Source organism: Lissotriton helveticus, chromosome 10 (genome assembly GCF_964261635.1).
Source record: "Lissotriton helveticus chromosome 10, aLisHel1.1, whole genome shotgun sequence".
NCBI lineage: Eukaryota > Metazoa > Chordata > Amphibia > Caudata > Salamandridae > Lissotriton > Lissotriton helveticus.
In genome coordinates, this window is record NC_136071.1 from 747,658,697 (window position 1) to 747,680,796 (window position 22,100).

General features: G+C 44.2%; 1 protein-coding gene across 3 annotated transcripts in view; it reads left to right on the plus strand.

The window, feature by feature from the left end:
- Positions 1 to 22,100, plus strand: part of PFKP (phosphofructokinase, platelet) — a 383,854-nt gene that overhangs the window by 173,807 nt on the left and 187,947 nt on the right. For all 3 annotated transcript variants that reach the window (XM_078663306.1, XM_078663305.1, XM_078663307.1), the window contains exon 10: positions 11,705 to 11,830. In XM_078663306.1, coding sequence (XP_078519432.1) covers positions 11,705 to 11,830 — 126 coding nt within the window. The remainder of the gene's footprint in view (positions 1 to 11,704; positions 11,831 to 22,100) is intronic.

Consider the following 22,100-nt stretch of genomic DNA (forward strand, 5'->3'; position numbering starts at 1 on the left):
GTCACAAGCGGTGCCGCATGTCTTATAATGTCCACTCTCCTGGCAGTCCCTCTGTGTGTATCATGTTCAAGCAAAGCCCCGTGCCCCCAGTATCACAAAAGCAGGGATGTGATGGCCTGATGCGGTCTTATAATGTCTCCACTCTCTTGGCAGTCCCTCCATGTCCGTGTGTATCATGTTACTGCAAGCAAAGGGCACACCCAAAGCCCCGTGCCCCCAGTATCACAAAAGCAGGGATGTGATGGCCTGATGCGGTTCCTCGACTGAAACCCGCAGCCCAGCGCCTGGTACCCTCATGGTGATAAGCAAGCCAGGCTATACAGCTCAGAGAGGGGGCACTGGTGAGGGGTTGAGAATTTTGAACACGTGCAGGTGGGGAGATGATTTTGAGATGTTTGTGGCTCGTGAGGGGTGGGTTAGTGAAGCATGGTTGTGAGATGGAAGATGACGATGTAGAAATTATTTCTTGGGGTGTTTTTAATTTTATGGGCACTGTTCGCACTCTGGGGTGACTCAAAGCAGGGGGAGTTATTAGTTAAGGTATGTTGTTGTAATAGTGAGGCTTGGCTGCCATACTGTATGTTCTTGAACTAAAGCTGCAGATTTGTTGTCCAAATAAATTTGATTTACGCTGTCAGTTTGGGTCTGTGGTTTATGTGCAGTCCCGCCCACATGCTCATTTATTTCTGACAGCTTTGCGGCTTCTGCGCTCAAGTAACATTTTACTTAATTTACATTAATATACCACAGTCAAGAGCCACTCCTCCATGTGCATCCATCGTGCTCTTCTTGCCACGCCCCAGTTTATGGTGTTACTGTGGGCACCGTGCTGCGTGCCCAGAAGCAGATTAGGTTCACACTGTGTGTGAGTCTGTTGAGGGGTCTTCCATTCTGGATCTCTTATTTATTTGGTCTGTATTTTTCTTTTTTATAGAGTTTTATATAGGGTTTCGGAGCGCTTACATAGCACCAGTTGCATTACATTAGGAACTCCAATCCTTCAGTGTTAGGCCTAGAAGAAACCAGTGCAGCCCTCAAACTCTTGCTTTTACCACTGATGAATGCCACATTTAAGTTGCACAAGCGTATATAAATGGAATTACAATGCACTTCGCTCTGGGATGGAAGGCAGAGACCCGCAGAAAAAATGGTTCACCCATAACACTAAATGTTTGTGGGGATGCTCCAGAATTATGGAGCAAATCATAAACTGCTTGCTCTTCCTGGCAAATATTGAGCAGCCAGGGTAGGTAGCGCTGTAATGGAAGCGCTCTTGATAAGCTAATCACACAATTGACTGCACTCACTCTCTGACCTCGTTTTCACCAGCACTTTAATCCAGTGTGAGCTGGGATCAGAGCGGCATGTGAGGAAAGCCATCCCATCTAATGGGCTCATAGACGGCGTGCACTGACGAGGCATCCCTCTTTATTATGGTTATGGCTTCTAGGCTTTCACCCATCAAATGGTGGGGGGCATGATTTGCCACACAGCAGCTCTTAATTGATTTAGAATTAGCAGAATGTAACATCAGACTCGTTGGATGCTCAGTATGTGATGCTCAGTTGGTTTCAATAGCACAGAATAATTGACGGAGTGCACTCCCTTCAGGTCGGAGGTTGAGGCCTCTGTGCTGAGTGTAGGGCCTGCAGAGAGTAGACCAGAACCCACAGTGTGCCCTCCCATAGCCCTTGACAGGCCTGGCACCAGAGCCTGCACCCATGTAAACTAAAGCGTGCTGTTCAATTCAATCTTTATTTCGACGTTTAAGCATCATAAAAGAAACATAACAATTCATTAACAATACAACTGCTGCACATAAATTTATTTATTTTGTTTAAAAAATCAGAAGGACAAGTTTCACAACATATTTCAGGGCTCATTATCGCGATAACATTGCATAGGTGATTTAGGTACGGTACCCAGACATCCACTTCTTGTTTAAATAAATCACCTGGGATTTTGTCAAGCCCTGGAGCCTTCCCATGTTTAACTAAGTTCATAGCTAGTTCTGTTTCCTGCAGATCAAAGGCTAATTGTATGCGTTCATCATCTGTAGGTGGCAGAGCATGCTCTTTGTGGACAACACCTTCAAGCTCTGGAGCAGCATAAAGTTTTGTGAAGTGGACAATCCAGGTTGCCTCATCTAGAAAAACCTCTTGTGACCCCTTCTCCTTTTTGTTGCCCTTTGCTACTACTTCCCAAAATTCCCTTTGGTCCTTCATTTTAGCCGCCGACAGCATAGATGACCATAATTCATCATCCCAAGATGATTGGGCATTGGCCAACACTTTCTAAAAGCTTTCCTAGATTCTTTAACTGCCACGGCGTTTTTAGTTTTGACTGTCTCAATCAAGGTAAGTTTTGCTTTGTGACATTCTTTGTTGAACCAGGGTTTGCCTACAGAATGTAGCTTAACAGTTCCTGCACCTTTTTTTAATCTTTTTGTCATGAGTTCTAGTAATTCACTAAAAAGAGTTTGATGCAGTTTAAGAAATAGGCTAGGTTCACTTTGGGAGGGGTTGTATGCTTCAAATATATTTAAGAGGCAGCTATAGATGTTGGCCACAATCTCCTCTTGTTCTAGAATGTAAGCCCATTTAACAGACCTTCTATTATTACTACATACGATGTTGTCTGGGATTGCTTTATGTGTACCATCTTTAATTTCCAACCCCAGTAATGGGGTGCTCGAGAAGCTTGCTTCGAGAGGGGGATGGTCACTATCTGATCTTGTTTTGACCATCATGTCTATGACATATGGCCACAGATCCAAGGAGACAATAATGTAATCAATTTTGCTCTGGCAATTTTGTCTGTAGAAAGTGGGGGCTTTGGTGCTATCAGATGGTAGGCGGCCATTGCACGCCCTCATACCGTGGCTTACCATTACCCTAGTAATTTGGAGAGCTAAAGTTGTACCAGCAACTACCCCACCACTAGATAAGCATGGTATGCCATTTGCATGGTCCTCATCCTCATACAGTTTATTCATCCATGTAATGGGCTCAAAGTTACAGTTCATATCCCCGCATATGATCTTGCTTGATCCTGGGTCCAGAGCATCTAATATTGATTCTAGTTTATCAATGCAGGGTGACTCCTTGTAAAATGGACAAGGCCTATTGTACACATTAAGTAAGTATATCACCCGTTTGTCGTTGGTAACCATTTTCAATCCAAGTATGTCTAGAGAGTCAATACTTAGTTTGCTAATGGTTATGTTAATGACCACCTTAACCCATATTATCAACCCTCCAGAGGGTCGGCCTCTTACCGATGGAACTGCGTCCAGCTGGAAGGTTTTGTATCCTACCCTGTGGACAGACTTTGTCGCCCATGATTCCTGCAGGGCGCAGATGTCACTGGTATTTATGTAATCATTCCAGTCGGGATCGCTTGTTTTTGAGCCCACTCCTGCCACGTTCCAGGAAACAAGCTTAATCCCAGAGGGACGGAGATTAGATTGCCTCCAACGGGTGGTGACAGATTGCATATTGTACTATCTACTCCTACATTGTTAGGATTACATACACCATTCCCTGTTAAATTTGGTAGGCCCACTCTTGCCATCAATCCCTTGACATGCCCCGAATCTAAGATAATCGAACTATTATCCCTCTGTAAACGGGGCGATAGCGACCATCCAGCAGGGCTATCGTGGTTATCTTACAGCCTAGGTGAACTACTGTCAAAGGGAGCCAATGGAACAGAAGGGGAGAGTGTGGGTTGGTAAACCTCCTCGGGTACTCTAAGTCAATCGACTGCCTCTAATTCACTGAACCTATTGTAACATGGTATGCAGGGTGGTACAAACTGTGGACCCATCCATCCCCCATAGTGCTGTGGACCACCATCTAGAAATCTCCTGGCCCTGCATTGTATTAGGGTCCAGCCATCATCCCTTTCCTCTCCCCAGTTGTTATAGTTCAAGTCCCTGTACATCTCACGCCTCCTCCCGCCCCTAACATGATTACCACCCCTGGTCCAGCTCCATCTATTGTCAGGCTGTTCCGCTGGCGTGTAAAAATACGCCAAGGGTCTTGCCACAATCGTAGATCCATCGTTTCTGGAAGTTCCCAAGAGAATGTGGTCCACAGATCTACGATCTTCAAAGGTTATGACCACACAGTCCCCCTGCGCTCTTTTTCTGTTGTAGCCTACCCAGGGAGCTCTCTCGACCATTAGAATGTTACTACTTCTTGTTGGTGGTAGAGGGTGATTAGAATTTAACCAGTAAATCACCTTGTTTTTAAGCGCCCCATGTGGTTCAGAAATTGAGGGGTCCAATTCTCGGACCCCGTCAAAATCACCACATAATCACATGCCTCTGGAGGTAAATTAATATTCCTACGCTTTTCTATCTTATCTGGTTGAGTTTTGTCAGCATTGTGAGTCGGTGTATTAAGGCAGGCTGTTTTTGTTGCAATTGACTCAGTTACCATGGGAGGCTTTGGGCTGGCTTTGCTTGCTTCAAGGCAGATTAGGCTTGGCACAGGGGGTTTGGGTGCTACCTTTTTGCTTTCTGCTTCATTTGTTTTATGTATCTGCAGTGCGGTGTTGGGAGCAGGTGCATGGGTTACCTTTTTTACCTGACTGGTGTAATAGGTTTTTATATCTTTCTTTAGCTTAAGCAGTTGGTTTTCCATCCCTCTTAGCCTTTCTTCTAAAGGAAGTCCCTCTTTATTATGGTTATGGCTTCTAGGCTTTCACCCATCAAATGGTGGGGGGCATGATTTGCCACACAGCAGCTCTTAATTGATTTAGAATTTGCAGAATGTAACATCAGACTGGTTGGCTGCTCAGTATGTGATGCTCAGTTGGTTTCAATAGCACAGAATAATTGACGGAGTGCACCCCGGGCCCGAAGCACACACTAAAATCAGATGGACGTGATTCGTGAGATAATGATTAGGCTTGGGAGCGTGGTGCACTCCCTTACAGTCGGAAGTTGTGGCCTCTGTGCTGAGTGTAGGGCCTGCAGAGAGTAGACCAGAACCCACAGTGTGCCCTCCCATAGCCATTTACAGGCCTGGTACCAGAGCCTGCACCCATGTAAACTAAAGCGTGCACTATGCAATCGGGCCCTGCAGCCCCTTGCACTCCATCTGGCAGAGCAGCGGCCTTCAAGTGCAGTGCCAGATTGCTCAGCCATTCAGAGGGATATCAGGTGTTGCTCACACAGTGACATAATTTTGTGGAATGATACACACACACGGCGTGCAAAGAAGTACAGTACACACACACTCATACAACACTCACACAAACACCAAAATAAACACACACAGGCAGAAAGAGTGGGACCCCAGTGGCACGCTCAGAGCCCCATTACAGAAATGGCAGGCCGCCATTAAACATTATCCAGCCTTAATGCCGTAAACCTGGCGTTGTGAGATTGAGAACAGATTACTATAGGAATAAGTCCCAATGTCGTGAGTCTTCCTTTTGCACGGGAATGCCACTGTAAACAGAACAAGCATTGGCATAGCCAATAGGTCTCGCCGTTGGGACCTAATAAATGTTTAGCCATGCAACACTTGATGTTGTTGCACCAAGGATATTGTTAATGTTTTTTCCTAGAGAGAAATCAGAGTTTTTTGTCTAATGGAAGTTTTGATTCATGGAAAGGTAGTACAGAATGTTAATGTGCCTGCTGCAAAGAACATGTACCTGATGCATATCACAAAATGCACCTGATGTAAATAGGTCTGTGGTTATACTGAATAACCAGCTACCTATGTTATATAACAGCTCTTTAATAATGTAATACCTGCACTTTCACAATTGCTTTATTAACCTTCCTGCTTTCTCAAAATTGCTTGAAAATGCATCATTTTTCCACTATTTTTTCAAATTTTTCTCCGGGGGAAATCCCCCCGAACCCTCCTTAGGGGGTTCGGGCTCGCTCGCTACGCTCGCTCGCTACGGTGCAGTATGATTAGCAGTTTCCGCCCCACCACTTTCAAATGTCACCAGCCGCCCTTATGAACACTCTAAAACAATACCGCACTACTTTTTACAAACGTTCCTGCCAATAGAATCCGTGTCCAGAAGGTGTGAGGTCAAGCTCTGTTAGCATGGTATACTCTGTGAAACAGATGGCCCTCGCTACCCACAATAGTGTGTAGTTGTAAAACCAGCTAATGAATCACTATGTAAATCTGTTGACCTCATAATAGATTCATGGATTTAGATGCAGGGTTAGGGTCAGCGGGGGCTAGAATAACCTATTCCAGTCGGTTTCCCTGCACCCTCTGATTCTCACGTTTATCCCTGCACTGAAAATCTAGCGATTATGAATAATTTCATCCCAAACATCCCCCTTTGTGCACTCTCCTGCCCATGCTTGGGTCTGAAGCTGGAACTGGTTGGAGATTACCATGTCTGGTATTTACAGACTCGGTCATTTCAGTCCCGATCACATCAGGCGAATTGGAATGGTACCCTGAGTGGGTACTGCAGCAGGTCACCAGTAATGAAGCTGTTGGTTTTTTAATGTAATGATGGTAATATTATAAGATTTTTCTCCTCTATTGGCTCTCATTAGTTTCTTGTATGAACTTCAGGCAGGAGAGAGTAAAGTACGCCATCAACTTAGTTTTCTGTCATGTATCAGTATTTTTTCTTTACACTTCAGTTGATATTCAACTAGATATCCACTACATCTCTTGCAAGAAAGTTGCAAATAATTGACAAATCTAAATGAAATGCAACTTCGAAATATTTTGCAAGTCAACTTGTCATTCGCATTTTACAAAAAAAGAATGGCTAGTTTTAGAGTTTGCAATAGTAAAAAAAAAAAAAGATGCCAGATTGGCGGCATTATGGGGCAGATTTACATGCCCCTTGCGCCACTTTTGCGCCGCCGTTGCGTCACTTTTGTGATGCAGCGGCGGTGTGAACAATGCGCCACGTTTGGGCACATTTACAACGTGACTCATCTAGAGAGATGCATCACGTTGTAAAGCCCTGCGCCACATTATACCAGCTTCAGGTATAATGTATACAGGGTGGGTGTTCTGACGCAAGAAAGCCTCGTAAACGTGATACAGTGAAATCTACAAGATTTCACTGCGCCACTTCTATGACGCCACTGCGTTAAAACCTTATGCTTGCTTGAAGCCGGCGTAAGGAGTGGCGCAGCACAATAGGTATAGGCCTTCCTGAGCATTGCTGGAGTCGCGTCGGTCTTGCGACAATACTCCAGCAACGTGCGGCCTTTGTGCCAACAGATGCGTGACGCATTTGTCAATTCTTGCGCCATGGTGCGCCGCATTGCAAAGGTTTTTTGCGTGACGCTTTTCTGCTATGATGCAGAGACGTGTCAGTGTCTTGTAAATCTGCCACTATGTATGTTTGTTTGCTTGAAATTTCCAGGCCTTTATATGCTACTAAAGAAAATAAAACAGGGTGGACTATAGTGTGCCCACCACATCGGTTAGTTCTAATACATTGGATATATTGTACCATAAACCTGTCCATGTAGCAAAAAGTAAGTTGAGATTCTGGAGGAAGTAATAACTGCAAGAATTAACATACAGGCTGAAAAGCAGAACTTTAAGAGATGCAGCGCAAGAGATGGAAGTGGATGGATGATTTTGAGAAGCAGACTAAAACATTGGGGGCCTCATTAACACGGAGACTGTGCCACCGGAGCCTCACATTTTGTGATGCTCTCGTGGCAAAGGGGTCTGTTCCATATTTACCAGGCAGCACTAAGCCACTTTGCGTGGCTTAATGCAGCCTGGCAAATATTGTTCCTTTTAACGCAGTTTTCTGCGTTGAAAGGGCGTGCAATGGGTGTTGCTGTGGGAGGGCCCAGCAACACTCATGGCTTTTTGACACTGCCCCAAATTTACGAGGAATCCTAACTCTGAGGCAGTGGCAAAAACATATGCTTCCCCAGAGGAGGTGTAAGCGAGGCGCAACGAGGATAAATACCATAATTTCTCCTTGGTTTCCCTTTTTTTATGTGTGCCGTATTCTGCAGCACACACAGAAAGAGTAAAAAGCTTCTTGTGATTGCTTTTGTGCAGGAACGTTTCGCTTCCTGCACAAAATGAAGCGGGGCTTATTTAGGAGCCCTTTGCGTTGCGCCACTTTTTGTGATGCAGCGGTAGGGTAACAAATGTGCCACGTTGCGCCATATTTACAAAGTGACACATCTAAGCAGATGCGTCACTTTGTAAAACCTTGCGCTACATTATACCTGCGTCAGGTATATGTATTCAGGGTGGGCGCTCTCCCGTAAAAAGGGGTCGTAGAAGTGGCACAGTGAAATCTATGAGATTTCACTATGCCAATTCTTGGACGCCATTGCATCTAAATCTTACACTTGCCTCACAGCAGCTGTACGGCTGCACAGAATCCTTTAACATGGGACTTGCCCATGTGTAATGACCCATTGCTGGAGCTGCGTCACTTTTGCAACACATTCCAGCAATGCCTCATTACTGCGCCTACAGATACAACAGAAATACTGACGTATTTAAATCCTCGCAACATGGAACGCCGTACAGTAAATACAGCGCATCCATGGTTTCGCAAGGAGAGCGCATTGAAAAGTGGTGCATCGCTGTTTTCAGGCCGCAATGCGACACTTTTCATAAAGGAGGCCCAATCATCCCTGCACGCAGGCACCCTTGACCATGGCGCAAAGGTGCCTTCATTGGCCACGGCAGCCCATTGTGCGCCAGCGCCGGGGAAAAGGACAGGAACACGCTGTTTCGGATAGACACAGCGCATTCCTGCTCTTTTCTTTTACCATCGGGCAGCGCAACACGAAGGCCTGCGGCCCTGCCATGCTGCAAAATCTTGTAAGTAAAGCCCCTGGAGCACACAGGCTTAAATCAAGACGTGTCAAGAGAACCACTTAGAGTAGAGATGAGATGCTGGGGTGAGGGAAGAGATCTGGGTCTGCTGTGGAGTGTGTGATGGGAAAAGAAATATAAAAAAGATCAAACAAGTCGAACGAGGGAGAGATGGGTCAGGAACAGAAGGGATAGTAGTACGAAAGAGCCTAGACAAAAGGATGCCACAGGGGATCTAGTCTGCAGTATGAATACGTCTGCTATGCAAAGTGACACAAAATATATAATTAATAAATACAGATGCTTTCGTTTCCATACAGTCTATAAGATGCAGAAATCCATATTTACGACATTTTGTACCTATTAAAAAGCAATCTTATTTGAATCCTCGGAGCACTGTAACATTTTGTTCTCGCAAATTACGCTGATTAGTTCACAGAAAGATATTTAAGCATAGTGTGTTCCGGATTTGCTGGGACAGCCCCCGCTTTTCAACATTCGTCTCAGCAAATGTCATTAAAAGTAGCACATATCCCAGTTTTCAGAGAGGGTCGACTGAGTACCGAGGAGGCACGTGTTCATGCGTCCCTGTGCAGGAGTAGTAAGTAGACTTTAAGAAAAGAATCAATAACACGGATGATAATCTGTTTTAAAGTTGCTTTTCATTCCCCCTAGTGGCACATTGTGTTTTTTTTTAGATATTGGTCGTTTGATGTAGAGTCGTTTGGTGTAGAGTTGCAGTCCTACTTTTATGTTGGTAGAGTTACTGTGTTTAATATCATGATTAAAGGCTTGTGTTTTCTTTAGTGGGTGACGGTGAGTGTCATATTACCGACCGAAACACACTCGTTTTCTATTGAGATAAAGAGCACCTACCAGCTTATTCTTTGCAACTAAAAATCAAATAACAGGATCTCTCAGGTTGCATCTGAACATTTGGCTGTTGACAACTGGATGGGCGGGTCGTTTGCATTGTGACAGTTGCGAGGCGTCATAATGCATGTTGTTAAGCCAAAGTAGCCAAAAGTACTTTCCATCTGAGGGTTTGGTCACTGTTGCAAATACAATTCGTTTTTGGTCTCTTTTCAGCAGTGCTTAGTTTGTAAAATAAAAATACCTGCCAGGGCTCTGGTATGGGGGTCACTACAGCTTGTACCACACATTGCCCCGCCATGCTGCCAATGATAGTAACAACACAACTACTACCCATCACACTCCTCCTACAAGTGTGACAATTCAGACTATTTCAGCCTCTTAGGCTATAAAAATGGCTTGGGCGGCAGGTTATAGTCTTTTTTGATACATATTGAATTAATGATTAACTGTTGTTGTGGTCATCTCAAAATTATTCAGACAGCGGCAGTGTGTCAGACTGTCACACGCACCGGTGTTGACAATTAAGTGCCAGTGCTGAGCACCGGAAACCACCGGCTCAAATTAGGCACCGCTTTTCGGTATGTAACAGGAAGGTACTTTATTACTAAAAGTAATGGCAATTGTGTCCTTTTTTGGTTTACAGCAGAAGGGCCTACTAACACTCTGCAGAACAGACTGAAGCATAATTTCAAGGATTTTTGCACATTGCTGGGGCAGCGTGGCAATATTTATACTGACAGTTGACACTACATAGCTGCTGCTGGTTAAAAATATAGGCACCTAAGTATTTAGAAACTCTTCGACAAATAGCTCACTTTCCTTCGACGGGTGGCACATGCCCTGAGAGATCTCGCACTCAATCATCTACCAGCTTCCATTCTTCATTCACCATCCTGCCATGTGCTAGAGACCTTTCCTGCAGTTCTCACCCTCTGACACCCACTAACAGAGCTCTGGCCACATTGTCTGCTGACAGTTATAAAGACAGGCAATGAATGCGGCAAAATTGGGGCCATTTACCAAGACAACAGTGTCAGCCCCTCCACTAAGATGGAGGAATGTCACCCCACTGCTCTAAAGGAAAAATAAAATGATAATAACGTATAATTATTATCATTTTCGTTTTTCTATTGCAGTCAGTGGGTCTCGGGTGCGGTTGTCCAGAGCAGGGGGAGGAGTAGTTTGCACTCCCTAAGTGCGCAGGACTGCTTGGCCGGCCCTCTTGAACCGGCCAAACAGTCATGCTTATTTTGCATGTTCCCCACCTGGCTGGAATGCACAACCTGTTGAGGAACAAGCCCAGCCTCCGATTCCCCATCTGATCGCCGATCCACGGCTCCCGAGACCAATCGCAATGCTGCTTTGCTGCTTTGTGATTGGCTATGGGGAGTTTGGGTGCTTCCTGCTGCAGGACTGGAGATAGGAAGAAGAGGACGACCCACCACCTGGGTCCGGTAGCAGCCACTACTGCAAGACAATGATATTTATAAAATATGTGCAAAAAGGGAAAATAATGAAAAATGTTTCAAAAGGGTTTTCCCAATTCTGTGTCTATAGGGAAATATATTAATACAAAAGGGCCCACATTATGAAAATGCACCCGCCAATCTGATATAAACCTTCGAGCAGTGTATTCATTGGGTATCCCGGCCCCATAAAACAAGAAAAACGATGTAGTCTTTGTCTGAGTGGCTGGCCTTGAAGCCAGAGACCCAAGTTCTAATCCCAGGTTTGATTCTTGACTAAAAACCGCACAATTCTGTTTCTACCCTCAAAACTACCCTGTGCAAGGCGGTACATTTTTGAAGTGCTCCTGTTTCTCATTGGAGCTGGGTTTGTGCTGCACAAAATACCTAAAATAAATAGCATATTGACATACATCATCTTCTTTAATGCAAGTCTGTGTGATTGCCAGCACCTTGAATCTGCTTTGGCATTCCTGATGCCACACTGTGGTTGTGTAGCCTAAAGTGTTGTATCCCTATTTTACAATTGTGTGCATTGTTGCTTCTCTTCAGGCAAGCAGGATGGGAGTGGAAGCAGTCCTTGCCCTGCTGGAAGCCACGCCGGAAACCCCTGCATGTGTTGTTTCTTTGTGTGGGAACCAAGCAGTTCGACTGCCGCTCATGGAGTGTGTGCAGATGGTGAGTTCTTGGCCAGCAGCCCACAGCTGTTTATTAAATACATTTGTGCCTATAAGTAACTGCGACAAACCTGTTTTATTTTCTGCTACTTGCCAGTGTGAAGGAAATACATGGTGTTTATTAAATGTGACATTAATAAGATTCAGCATGCTTCGTATTTCGTTTAATTGTTCTGTCTTTAGGATTTCAAACAAATTCCGATATATTTGAAAGTCGTTCAGAGATGAATTTCCTGATTGAACCAGATTTCAAATCGCACGCTGTTATGTTTCAACAATAAATATTACCAGTGGGGTATAATAGAATTTACTCAGCTGCGCACGTTCAAAGGGATCTGGCTAGCGACAATAAATCAAGAAGAGCGATTTTACAAACAAAAATGACCAGACCAGCAGAATGTTATGTAACAAGCCAGGCGGTAACAGTGCTTAGTTTTTAAAAGAATATGGGATGGGGCCCAAATGTTTTTCTCAGATGCCGGTGGCCAGCACATTCAAATATATGGGGATTCCAAATACCAAAGCTGTGTAGTCTTGATTCCACCTCATACCTCTTTCTCCCACCATCAGACACTCCCTGCACCTTTATATCACTCTAGCAGGTACCTTTCCACCTCTTCTTTGTCCCTTCGTCACTGCTTTTCCATCTTTCTCTTCCTGCTTCTTTCACCCTTTTGTATTTTTAGGTCTCGCCTAGCGATGCAGCACATGCGCTGCCCGCCTTGGGAGACCTATTGTCGTCGGTTTTTCTGCCGAAGGGGAACAGGAGATGTGCACGCGTACGCACAGGAGATGTCCACGCGTACGGACAGGAGATGTGCACGAATACAGACAGGAGATGTGCACTCCATACTCGTGCACATCTCCTGACGCCACGTAGGGCTGGCGTTTGAACACAGCACGCTTATGGCGCGCTTTCACTTTCCCTCCCTCCCCCGTCCTCCTTGTTAGTTTCACTGTTGTGCCCGTACGGACAGTAGATGTGCGCTCCATATGTCTGCACATCTCCTGTCCCCGGGTAGGGCTGGCGTTTGAAATCAGCGTGCGTATGGCGTGCTTTCACTTTCCCTCCCTTCCTCCCTCCCCTGACGCTCAGTGTTTACATTTTATATTGAGCCTTTTTTTCATTATAATGCACGCAACATCCATGTATCAGGCACGCTCAAGACATAGGAGACAACATCACGGCACACACTCCCTGCCTCTCGCTTTTGCTGTCCATGTTGTTACAGTGAAGTTGTGCCTTGCATTACAACCAAAATAAACATAACATGGAGAGAATGGAGGAATTTTCATTTGTGAAAGCTGACTCTACTGCTCCATGAATCGCTGATGCTTCACACCACACATTAAATACCGCCACTGTACTATGTCGGCAACAAAAGGCAGAACTACTTCTCCTTTAAGCATAGCGAGTCTGTGCAGATTCTTTGACCTTGGCTTCAATCAACATGAAAGCGTTTGCACAATGTAAGAAGCCATTTTTTTTTACAGTTAGATGTCTTCGTAATACTAAATTAATCAACAAAACAATGACATTTCAATCTTTGAAGCCATATTTGAGGCTGTTTATACTGAAAACAGTTTATGCTTGGTCTTCTCTATTCCATAATCCTGTTTTCTGGCTCACAAGTGCTGGGTTGTGTGCCAAGCCTCCAATGCCTACATAGGCCCATTTAATTGGGCTGAATACAGAAAACATATTATTTGTGAGGTGTTACCTGATTCTGTGAATCCCCAGTTATAGCCCTTCCTGAGCGCAATTGCGATATCTGTGAGCTGCATCTCAGTTCGCCACAGCTAATATAAAATGAAACATCTCCAGGAATCTGGCTTTTGCAAGAACTCGAGAGCACTGGTAAGTTTGGAGCAGAGGCCTAGGCCCAGCACCCCCACCCCCTCTTGTCTAAACTGATCCCCGACCCGTCTAGGCACTTTCAGACCAGTTCCTTTTGTCTGAGGAGCCCGCCTCACTTTTTCGTTGCAGCTCTTTTACTCGCCTCTCTCCCACTTTCAGTTTCTGCCAAGCTTTTTCCTTCTGCTCCTTCTCTTGCGCATTTAACTGCTCCATCTCACTCCTCTTTTCCGTCTTTCACTCTTGCTTCGACCCCCTCTGAGTCTCTTTTTTACTCTTGCCTCTCATGTGCTACTTTTCCACATTTTTCTCTACCCCCTTGAGCCTCTTTTCACTTTTTAGGTCTAGCCTGGGAAGCGCATGTGCTTCTCTGTGAGCCATGCTTTATGAACTTGAAGCCCCGCCCACTCTCCGCCCATATTTGTCATTGGCCTGTTCCATTGTCCTTCCTAAATTCTGGCTTCTAATTCGTTAATAGGCCTGTTAGTCCCTCCTTAGTACTGCCTTGTCCTCATTTGTAACCTCCCATGAGGACTGGCCCTTTTACTTCGATTGTTGCACATTAAGTCTTATTTACTTTGTGAGCACTATTTTCTTTAATGGAATCTCCTACTGCAGGCACTACATGCTTTCCTGCAACATTCAGCATGCCATGCACGGTTTCACAGGGAGCTTTACAAAAAAAAACACATTTGTTTGTCAACTTGACAAACAAATGCTTTTTTGAGTAAAAGTGCCCCATGCCGCACATTCACTTTGATAGCGGCCACGGACACTTCTTTAGGCACGGCTCATCTTAAGAAAGTGGCGGGGCCTCCATTAACGTGAAAGCCAGCATGGGGCGCAAGTAAACAACAAGCATTTGCAATACAATATGTCTTGCATTGTAGAAATTTTGACCTATATCGCGGGAATCCTTTCTAAATACTCCAATTTGGTACAATTCTCTTATACTTTTTGACAATAGACCCATTCGTTGGACTTCTTGGAGACTAAAAGGTATCATGTGGGTCAATCATCTCTTTGACGGTGTTTCTCCTTGTTCTTTTCCCCAAATTCAGCTTTTGTTCCGTTGCCCTCACTCTTTCTTACATAAATTTACTATTCTCATGGAGACAATTCTTGATCGTTACTATGCTCTTCCTTCTTTGGCCTCATTCCCTTCTCAGTCTCCTCTTCTTGTTATGCTTTCTACTCTTCCTAAAGCATCTTTAATTTATAAATTATTTTCCTCTCCCAAACCGGAACGTTCCAAACCCAAAGTGGAACTTTCTTGGGAACATGATTTTGATTGTACTTGGTCTGTTACTCTTTGGGACAAGCTCTGGTCCAGATCTTTAAAGATTTCTCGCTCTGCTTCTCTTACTCAATCCTTATTTTTTCTATACCATAGGCTTTATCTTTCTCCTTTATCCTTATCTCGGTTCTCTTCCTCTTCTGCTTCTAAATGCTGGACCTGTGGCTCTTTAAATGCTGAGCTTTTCCATCTATTTATTCTCTGTCCCCCTGTCTCTTCTTTTTGGACTAAAATATGGTCTTGCCTTTCTCATGTTTTCACACTTTCTACTCCTTGTTCAAACATTCATCTTTTTCTGGGTAGTCTCTCAGATTCTTTAGATCTTCCTCCACAACCACATGGTCTTCATGATCTCATGTTAGCACTTGCATTCCAGCACATTTCCTCCAACTGGAAATCCCTCTCAAACATTCCTGTACAACACTGGTGGAACTCCTTATGTCATTATCACAGACTTGATGTTGCTTTTGCTTCTTCTTGTAAACCATGACGTAATGTGGATGTTTACTGGTTACCCCTTACTACATATCTCGACCAACTTGCTCGTACATTACCCAATCATTCCACCTCAGAGAATTTCAAACTTCCTTGAAGGACTTACACTCTGTCCTTATCTATCTGTTTATTTGATGTTTTTGAAATTTTCCTATTTTATACTACCTTTTTTACATATGTATACTGTTATTTGATCGAATGTTTCTTCTCTTAATTTGAATTGCTGCTATTTTTATATTGTTGTTATTATTTTGCTGTAGCATTACTTTCTCGCACCCCCTTCCCCCCTTCCTTCTAACCTTAAAATCCCATAAATTGCTTTTATTTTTCCTGTTATGACATTAGCAATGACATTGCTTCAGATTTTGTTCTTGTACTGCTACTTCCTGCCGATGTCTCTTGTTGTTACCATTTTATTGTTCTAAATAAAGCTTTCAAACACAAAAAATAAATTTTGACCTATTAGTATTGTAAATGACAATGCCTTTTATTATTGCAGGTTTTTAAAACACAAAATAAAAGTCATGGTCATTTGCAATACCAATAGCTCAAAATCTCGCAATTGCGAGACCTATTGCATTGCAAATGCTTGTTATCTCTCTTGCTCTCAAATAAGTGCGCTCTTACAAAAAGATTGCTGCTGGGCCCACCATGGTGACGTTTCACTCTTGATGAGTACCGATCAACTCCTCCAACACTAAGTTATGAAACCAGAGTTTCCCCACCCATAAAGGGGGCATCTATACCAATGCCAGACAAAAGAAGTTTATTAATTTACGAAAAATGGCAGACTCCCTTCATAAGATGGTCTGAGCAAGAGCTATGACCTATGCTTGATGAATGTAGGCCATAGTGAAGATGGTGTAGAGTCTGAATGGTTCCATTATATTTTGCTGGATGCAGCTTATTGATGGAATAATGGCCAAGAAGCTTATCTGACAAATAAGTGGACAAACAAACAAGACAGCATCTCTTGAAGATCTTTCACTTTTATTTCTTCAGCGAAATGTAATTGGAAAGCCCATTAAATGTGTCATAGGTGCAAACATAACTTTGGCAGAGCAGCAGTACAAATTGTTGGGTACCTCTGAAATAGACCCACTGTGCCTTGTTGAGTACTGCCCTCAGCAGGCAGATGGTGCTTCTGCCTTTACCTTCTTGAGTGGTGTGGGTAATTAGCCTCTACCCCCTCCCCCCCCCAGAAGCCGAGTTTTGGCGGGGTCCCAAATGATCACACAACTGGCTGTCATCCACATAAAGCTGCTACCAACGTTGGTATTTATGGCTCAGAATGCAATACAGTCTCAGTTGGTTGTGTAATTCCAGGAAAGATTACAGTACTAAGCTAGACTTTATCTAGTTGCAGGTGCCAGGAGTCATGGAGTTTCTTAATGTCAACGGTGGCAGTACTGTTCTGCACATAGTGTGATGGTACAGGACCACAACAAGTCAGTGCTTCTGGAATAGTCACCAGTATTGCATAGCGGACAGTAAGCCTTCAGCCAGGAACTACTACAATGTTTTACATATAACCGGTTCCTTCTGTTTTAAGAAAAATGTGATAAGACCAGTCAGTGTGGCTGGATTTGTCAGGGATACTTTTCAACTAAATAGACAATTAAATAAGCTCAAGAGACATTTATATGAAGAGAAACAGAGAGAAATTGATGTAAACATCGGACGTTCTTTAGGGCTGGATGCAGATATATTTTGGTCTCTAGAAGAGTTCATATCATCACTTCTTCAAGAAAGTATAATGCCAAGTGCTGAGAGAATAGACTTTGGGTCAGTACCCTTGAGACATTTATATTTATGAGTTTTTCAAAGTTTGTCACTGCATGGATGGGCTGTCCATTAAGAACGTGGCATTCCGGAGATGGTTACAATGTCCCATTGGTGTTCCCTTTGGGTTTTGGCGATAGGGCTTAAGTAGTTCTTTTGTGAACCTAGAGCCAGTGTGCACTTTTCGATGTTTACTTTGATGACACAATGACATTTCAAGTGCTCATTTGCTGTTTTTTGCTTTGGAAGTACCTGCTATTGGATTGATTTTGCCTGTTATAAAAATAATGCTATTCACAGCTTGCCCCTTGCAGGTTCACTTGTTTTACTTTGCTGTCATAATAACATGTTGTTGGATTTAGAGCTCTTTTAACCACAAAAGAAAGATATTCCTGTGCATAGCCTTAAGATACAACATGTGGGCTTGTTAGAACTGGACATTTTTGCAGGGTCATCCCCAAACTTTTTGCCTCCCTCCACTATTTTTTCTGACTTGTTTTTGTTGGTTTTATGTCTCTGGGCACTTTACCACTGCTGATCAGTGCTAAAGGACACGTGTTCTCTCTTGTAAACTAGGTAAGTTTGGCCTACACCTGTGTGTCGCATATTTATTTACCTTTAAGTCCCTTGTACAGTGGTATTCCATATACCAAGGGCCTGTGAATTAAATGCTACTACGGGGCTTGCAGCGCTGCTTGCGCCCACACTGAAGTAGCTTTTCAAACCCGACTCAGGCCACTGCCGATGCGGGGCCTGTGTGCGCAGTTTAAAGTGGTTGCCATATCTGAAACCCCTTTTCCTACATATAAGTCACCCTTACGGTAGGCCCTAGCTGCCCTATAGGGCAGAGTGCTGTGCAGGTAAAAGGTAGGGCATGTGTCCTAACTGTGTGGCATGTCCTTGTAGTGACAAACAGCCTATTTGGTTTCTTACTGCTGTGAGGCTGCCTTCTCATAGGTTTGCATTGGGAATTCCCTGATATGTGTTTGAGTGGTAATTTCTAATATGAAAGGGGTAGTTTGGCCATGTTTGTATGTTTGGAATAGTAGTAATAAATCCTGCTTATTGGTGAAAGCGGATTTGTTAGTACTATTTTAGATATGCCACTTTTAGAAGTAGGCATTTCTGTGTGCGTTTTGCTCTTTGTGCCCTGCCTGGTTGTGTATTGAACATCTGGTTTAGACTGACAGGAGAAGAGGATGTGCACTCACTCTAGACAATCACATTGGGGTTTGAGGTGTGTCCTGCCTTTCCTGGGTGACTCAGCGCTGGGCCGAATAGACCATGGCTATATTTAGAGTGGTGGGAGGAGCCCTTGCACCTGCACCAGAATATGGCTGTGCCTGACTTTCACAATGCTGTCTCCGCCCCCTGGAGTGTGTCTGGAGCCAGGGCTTGGGACTGAATAAGGGTGTTGCACACTTCTGAATGTTGTATGAAATGCCCTCAGAACAAAGACTTTTGGACTATAAGTACAGGGGCTGGCACTCCATGATTTCGGACACTGCATGAACTTGTAACCAGATGCTGCTGGCTCTTCCAACTGCACCTTGCAAGAAAGAACTGTTATGCTGCAATGAGGAACTCCATTGAACTCCCTTGTCTGTTGTGCTGACCTGAGCCCTGCTGGGCTACAAGATTGCCTGCTTCCCGACAAGTTCTCTGTGTGTTGGCCTGCTGCACTTGTTCCTGCTCGGTGTCCCCAGTGATCTCCCAGAGTTGTGTGGCCTGCCCTGTGTGATTTGAAACAGCGCATGGTGAGTGCTTTGGTCTCTGACAGTTTTGGTGCTGGCACTCTATGTTGCACTGTGCTGCCACTTTATTCTACAAAGCCCTGTAGCCAGCGCTTGTCCACTGCTTGCTTTTGGACCAGCACTTGTCCGCTGCTTGCTTGTGAAAGTCTTTCTGGGCTGCCAAGACTAAGGATCAAACCCACCTGCATGTTGCTGAGGCAACGGGGAGCCCCCAGCGGCACTAGATCGGCCAGCCCCTCCCAGGGGGTTTCACTGAGAGCCGGAGCCACAGCCCACCTGCAGAACCGGCCGGTAGCAACAGGTGAGACTGGGCCAAAAGGACGGGGCTATGACAGCTTTTGTTGCACCTGAACCCCATGCAAGATCCTACCAGAGTCGAGGGACGGTTAGGATCGAGGAAGGGCCTGCGTGGTCCAAGTTTTAATCGCCTTTTCTTACGCATTGCACTGCACTCCCAATGAGGTGGAGGGGTCCCAGCAGCGAAGGGAGCCCTGGAAGCAATGGTCCTGGAGAGAAACGGACCTCCACAAGTCCTAGTGTGGCAGGAGTGACCACAAGTGCTGCAGTCCCCATCCCAGGACCAAGGCCGGCTTCTCTCATTGTGGTCCGTGAGAGCTTCTTCACCTAACCAAACCGCTGCACCGTGGCAGCAGCTGCCTTCTGTCAATTTGCCCTGCGGAGAGGATCGAGTGAGGGTTTGCCTGAGGCAAGATCAGCCTCGGTCTTTGCGGGACGAAGGCAGTTGTCTTTTACTTTCCTGCCGTGGGGACCCAGCGAGGTCTCCCCGCAGTATTTGTGCACTCCCCCTCTTGTTGGTGCAAACTTTGGGGGTAGGTACTTGGGTGCTGTGGTGGGGGTGGCACCGGATCTTGGGAGTAAGGATGTGATGAGACCTTGACGGAGGCCCCTGATTCCTGAATCGAAATGAATCCCCAGAAATTACTGCATTCCCTGTGGTAGGCGGGCAGGTGGCCTGGAAGCCTACCAGGAAGGGAACAGAGTTACCGTATAATCTATAAAGTGCGCAGATGCCGCTCTTGGTGTTGTTTATTGTTGTACATGGTAAACGGCCTGTTATGTGAGCCCTATTTGATTCCTTGCCTGTGTATATTCCCCATTTGACTCGTGTACTGAACTGTTACCTTCCTTTCCTTCAAATTGTAAAGCGCTCTAATATCCCTCGGGATAAAGTTTGCGCTATATAAAACGTTATAACTAAATAAATAAATAAATGGTGTTGTGGATATACTGGGTGCAATTTTTAGGTGTTGTGCCTCGCTCTAACTGCTTCATATTCCTGCCTGATGTGATATGTGTTGCTTATGCCTTACAGTATCAGGATAAGGATTATTAGTTCAATAAGTCGCTTTGAGATGCACAGTGCTTGTGTAGGTGGGTGTCGTTCATGATGTGTTAGGAAGTGTGTAACATATAAGTATTTACTTTATGCACTAATTGTGAGGGTATGGCTATTGCCTAGTGGCCAAATGATTTTATGATGTATGTGACACCATGACAAGTGCCTAGTGGCACAGTGCGTTATGCAATTATGGTCTAGGGTGTTTTTATGTATAATACAAAGGATATTGTCATATAACCTTGTGTGTAGCCTCTTTTTGTGGTGTGCCTAGTGTGTCGCTGGTGTGGGTCTGTTGCGCAAACGCTTTACACATCGCCTCTGGGATAAGCCTGACCGCTCTGCCAAGCTACCAATGGGGTGAGCAGGGGTTATCTTATGTCTGTAACTCCCTTACCCTGACTAGAGTGGTGGGTTCTGACTGCTTAGGTACATACCATAGCCAACCAGGAACCCCATATTTAACAGGGCCTTTAGAAAAAAGTATTATTATACAATATTTTGTGGTGCATTCTTTTTATGTTCACTACTTACAATTCAGACTTCAGCTTAAGACTCCTTTCCACAACACTCTTTCTGAAGGGAAAAGCTTAACTCTCCTTATGCATTCTGTTCAGGAGATTAGCCCTACTGCCAGCTTCTATATTGTTGTAGCCCGAGGTGATGCCTCGTTATCGGATTTTCCTTCCAAAACATGTGGGGGTAATGCACATAAAGTGGCCCAACTATTACCAAACACTTCCCATATCAAAATGCCAGATTTTTTAGCTTTACCATTGGAGGCTTGTATACATATAGATTTATATTTTACGGATTAGGATTTTTGGAAGAGCTGTTTTTAATGACATTGTAAAAATTGACCAGCTTGTATGAGTTACTTTTGATTAGAGTCTAGGATGTCACCATAGAACTATACTTTATACCATGATTCATTAAAGAAAGCATAACGTAAAGTAGGGAAAGGGATTATATTGCAGTTTACTCATTGGAATTATATGAAAGGAAGTTGTCATGTTTTACTAAGTTCATGAACACTTTTCAGCTTGTTAAAATAGCGCTGAATGGATTTTCTCCGCCTTGTGCAATCTGCCATTCCTTTCTTGCTGTAGAATTTATATTATACAATGCATGTGTTGAACGTGTTTCCCTTTAAAAAGACTTCACTTGAACATTTGATAACATCCTTCAGCTCAATTGTAGTCTTTTGATGCTGAAAGATAACTAGTTTAGATTTCGAAACCCAAAAACTGGGACATTTCACAAACATAGAAGAAGCACTACAATTCTGTATTAAGAGAGGGGCACATAATTACTTAAATTACATCATTCATAAACTTAGAAACACAGAAGAGACACAAAGGAAATAAATGAACTTCAACTTTTAAACCCAGCACCATGCATGTTAATTAAATTGCTTTCTAATAAGAGCTGCTATACAGCCTTGCCTTGTAACACATAACATTTTGCATCGCTCTGTTTTCAGTAGACCCTCACTGAAAAATAGGACGTGCTAAATTTACTGAAATGGACTGGGCAGTGGGTAGAACACCAGTAATGTTCTTGCAAATCCAGGACTCCAGTTCACCCTAACTAAAGTCTATTTTAAGTTACCTGTGCACTTACATCTATTGCTTGTATATTTTTCAATCATCCTCAGAAAACGTTCTGGAACAAAGGATACAGATATCATCAATCCTAGCTCTGCACTACACCCCTCACAGGAACCTCTGA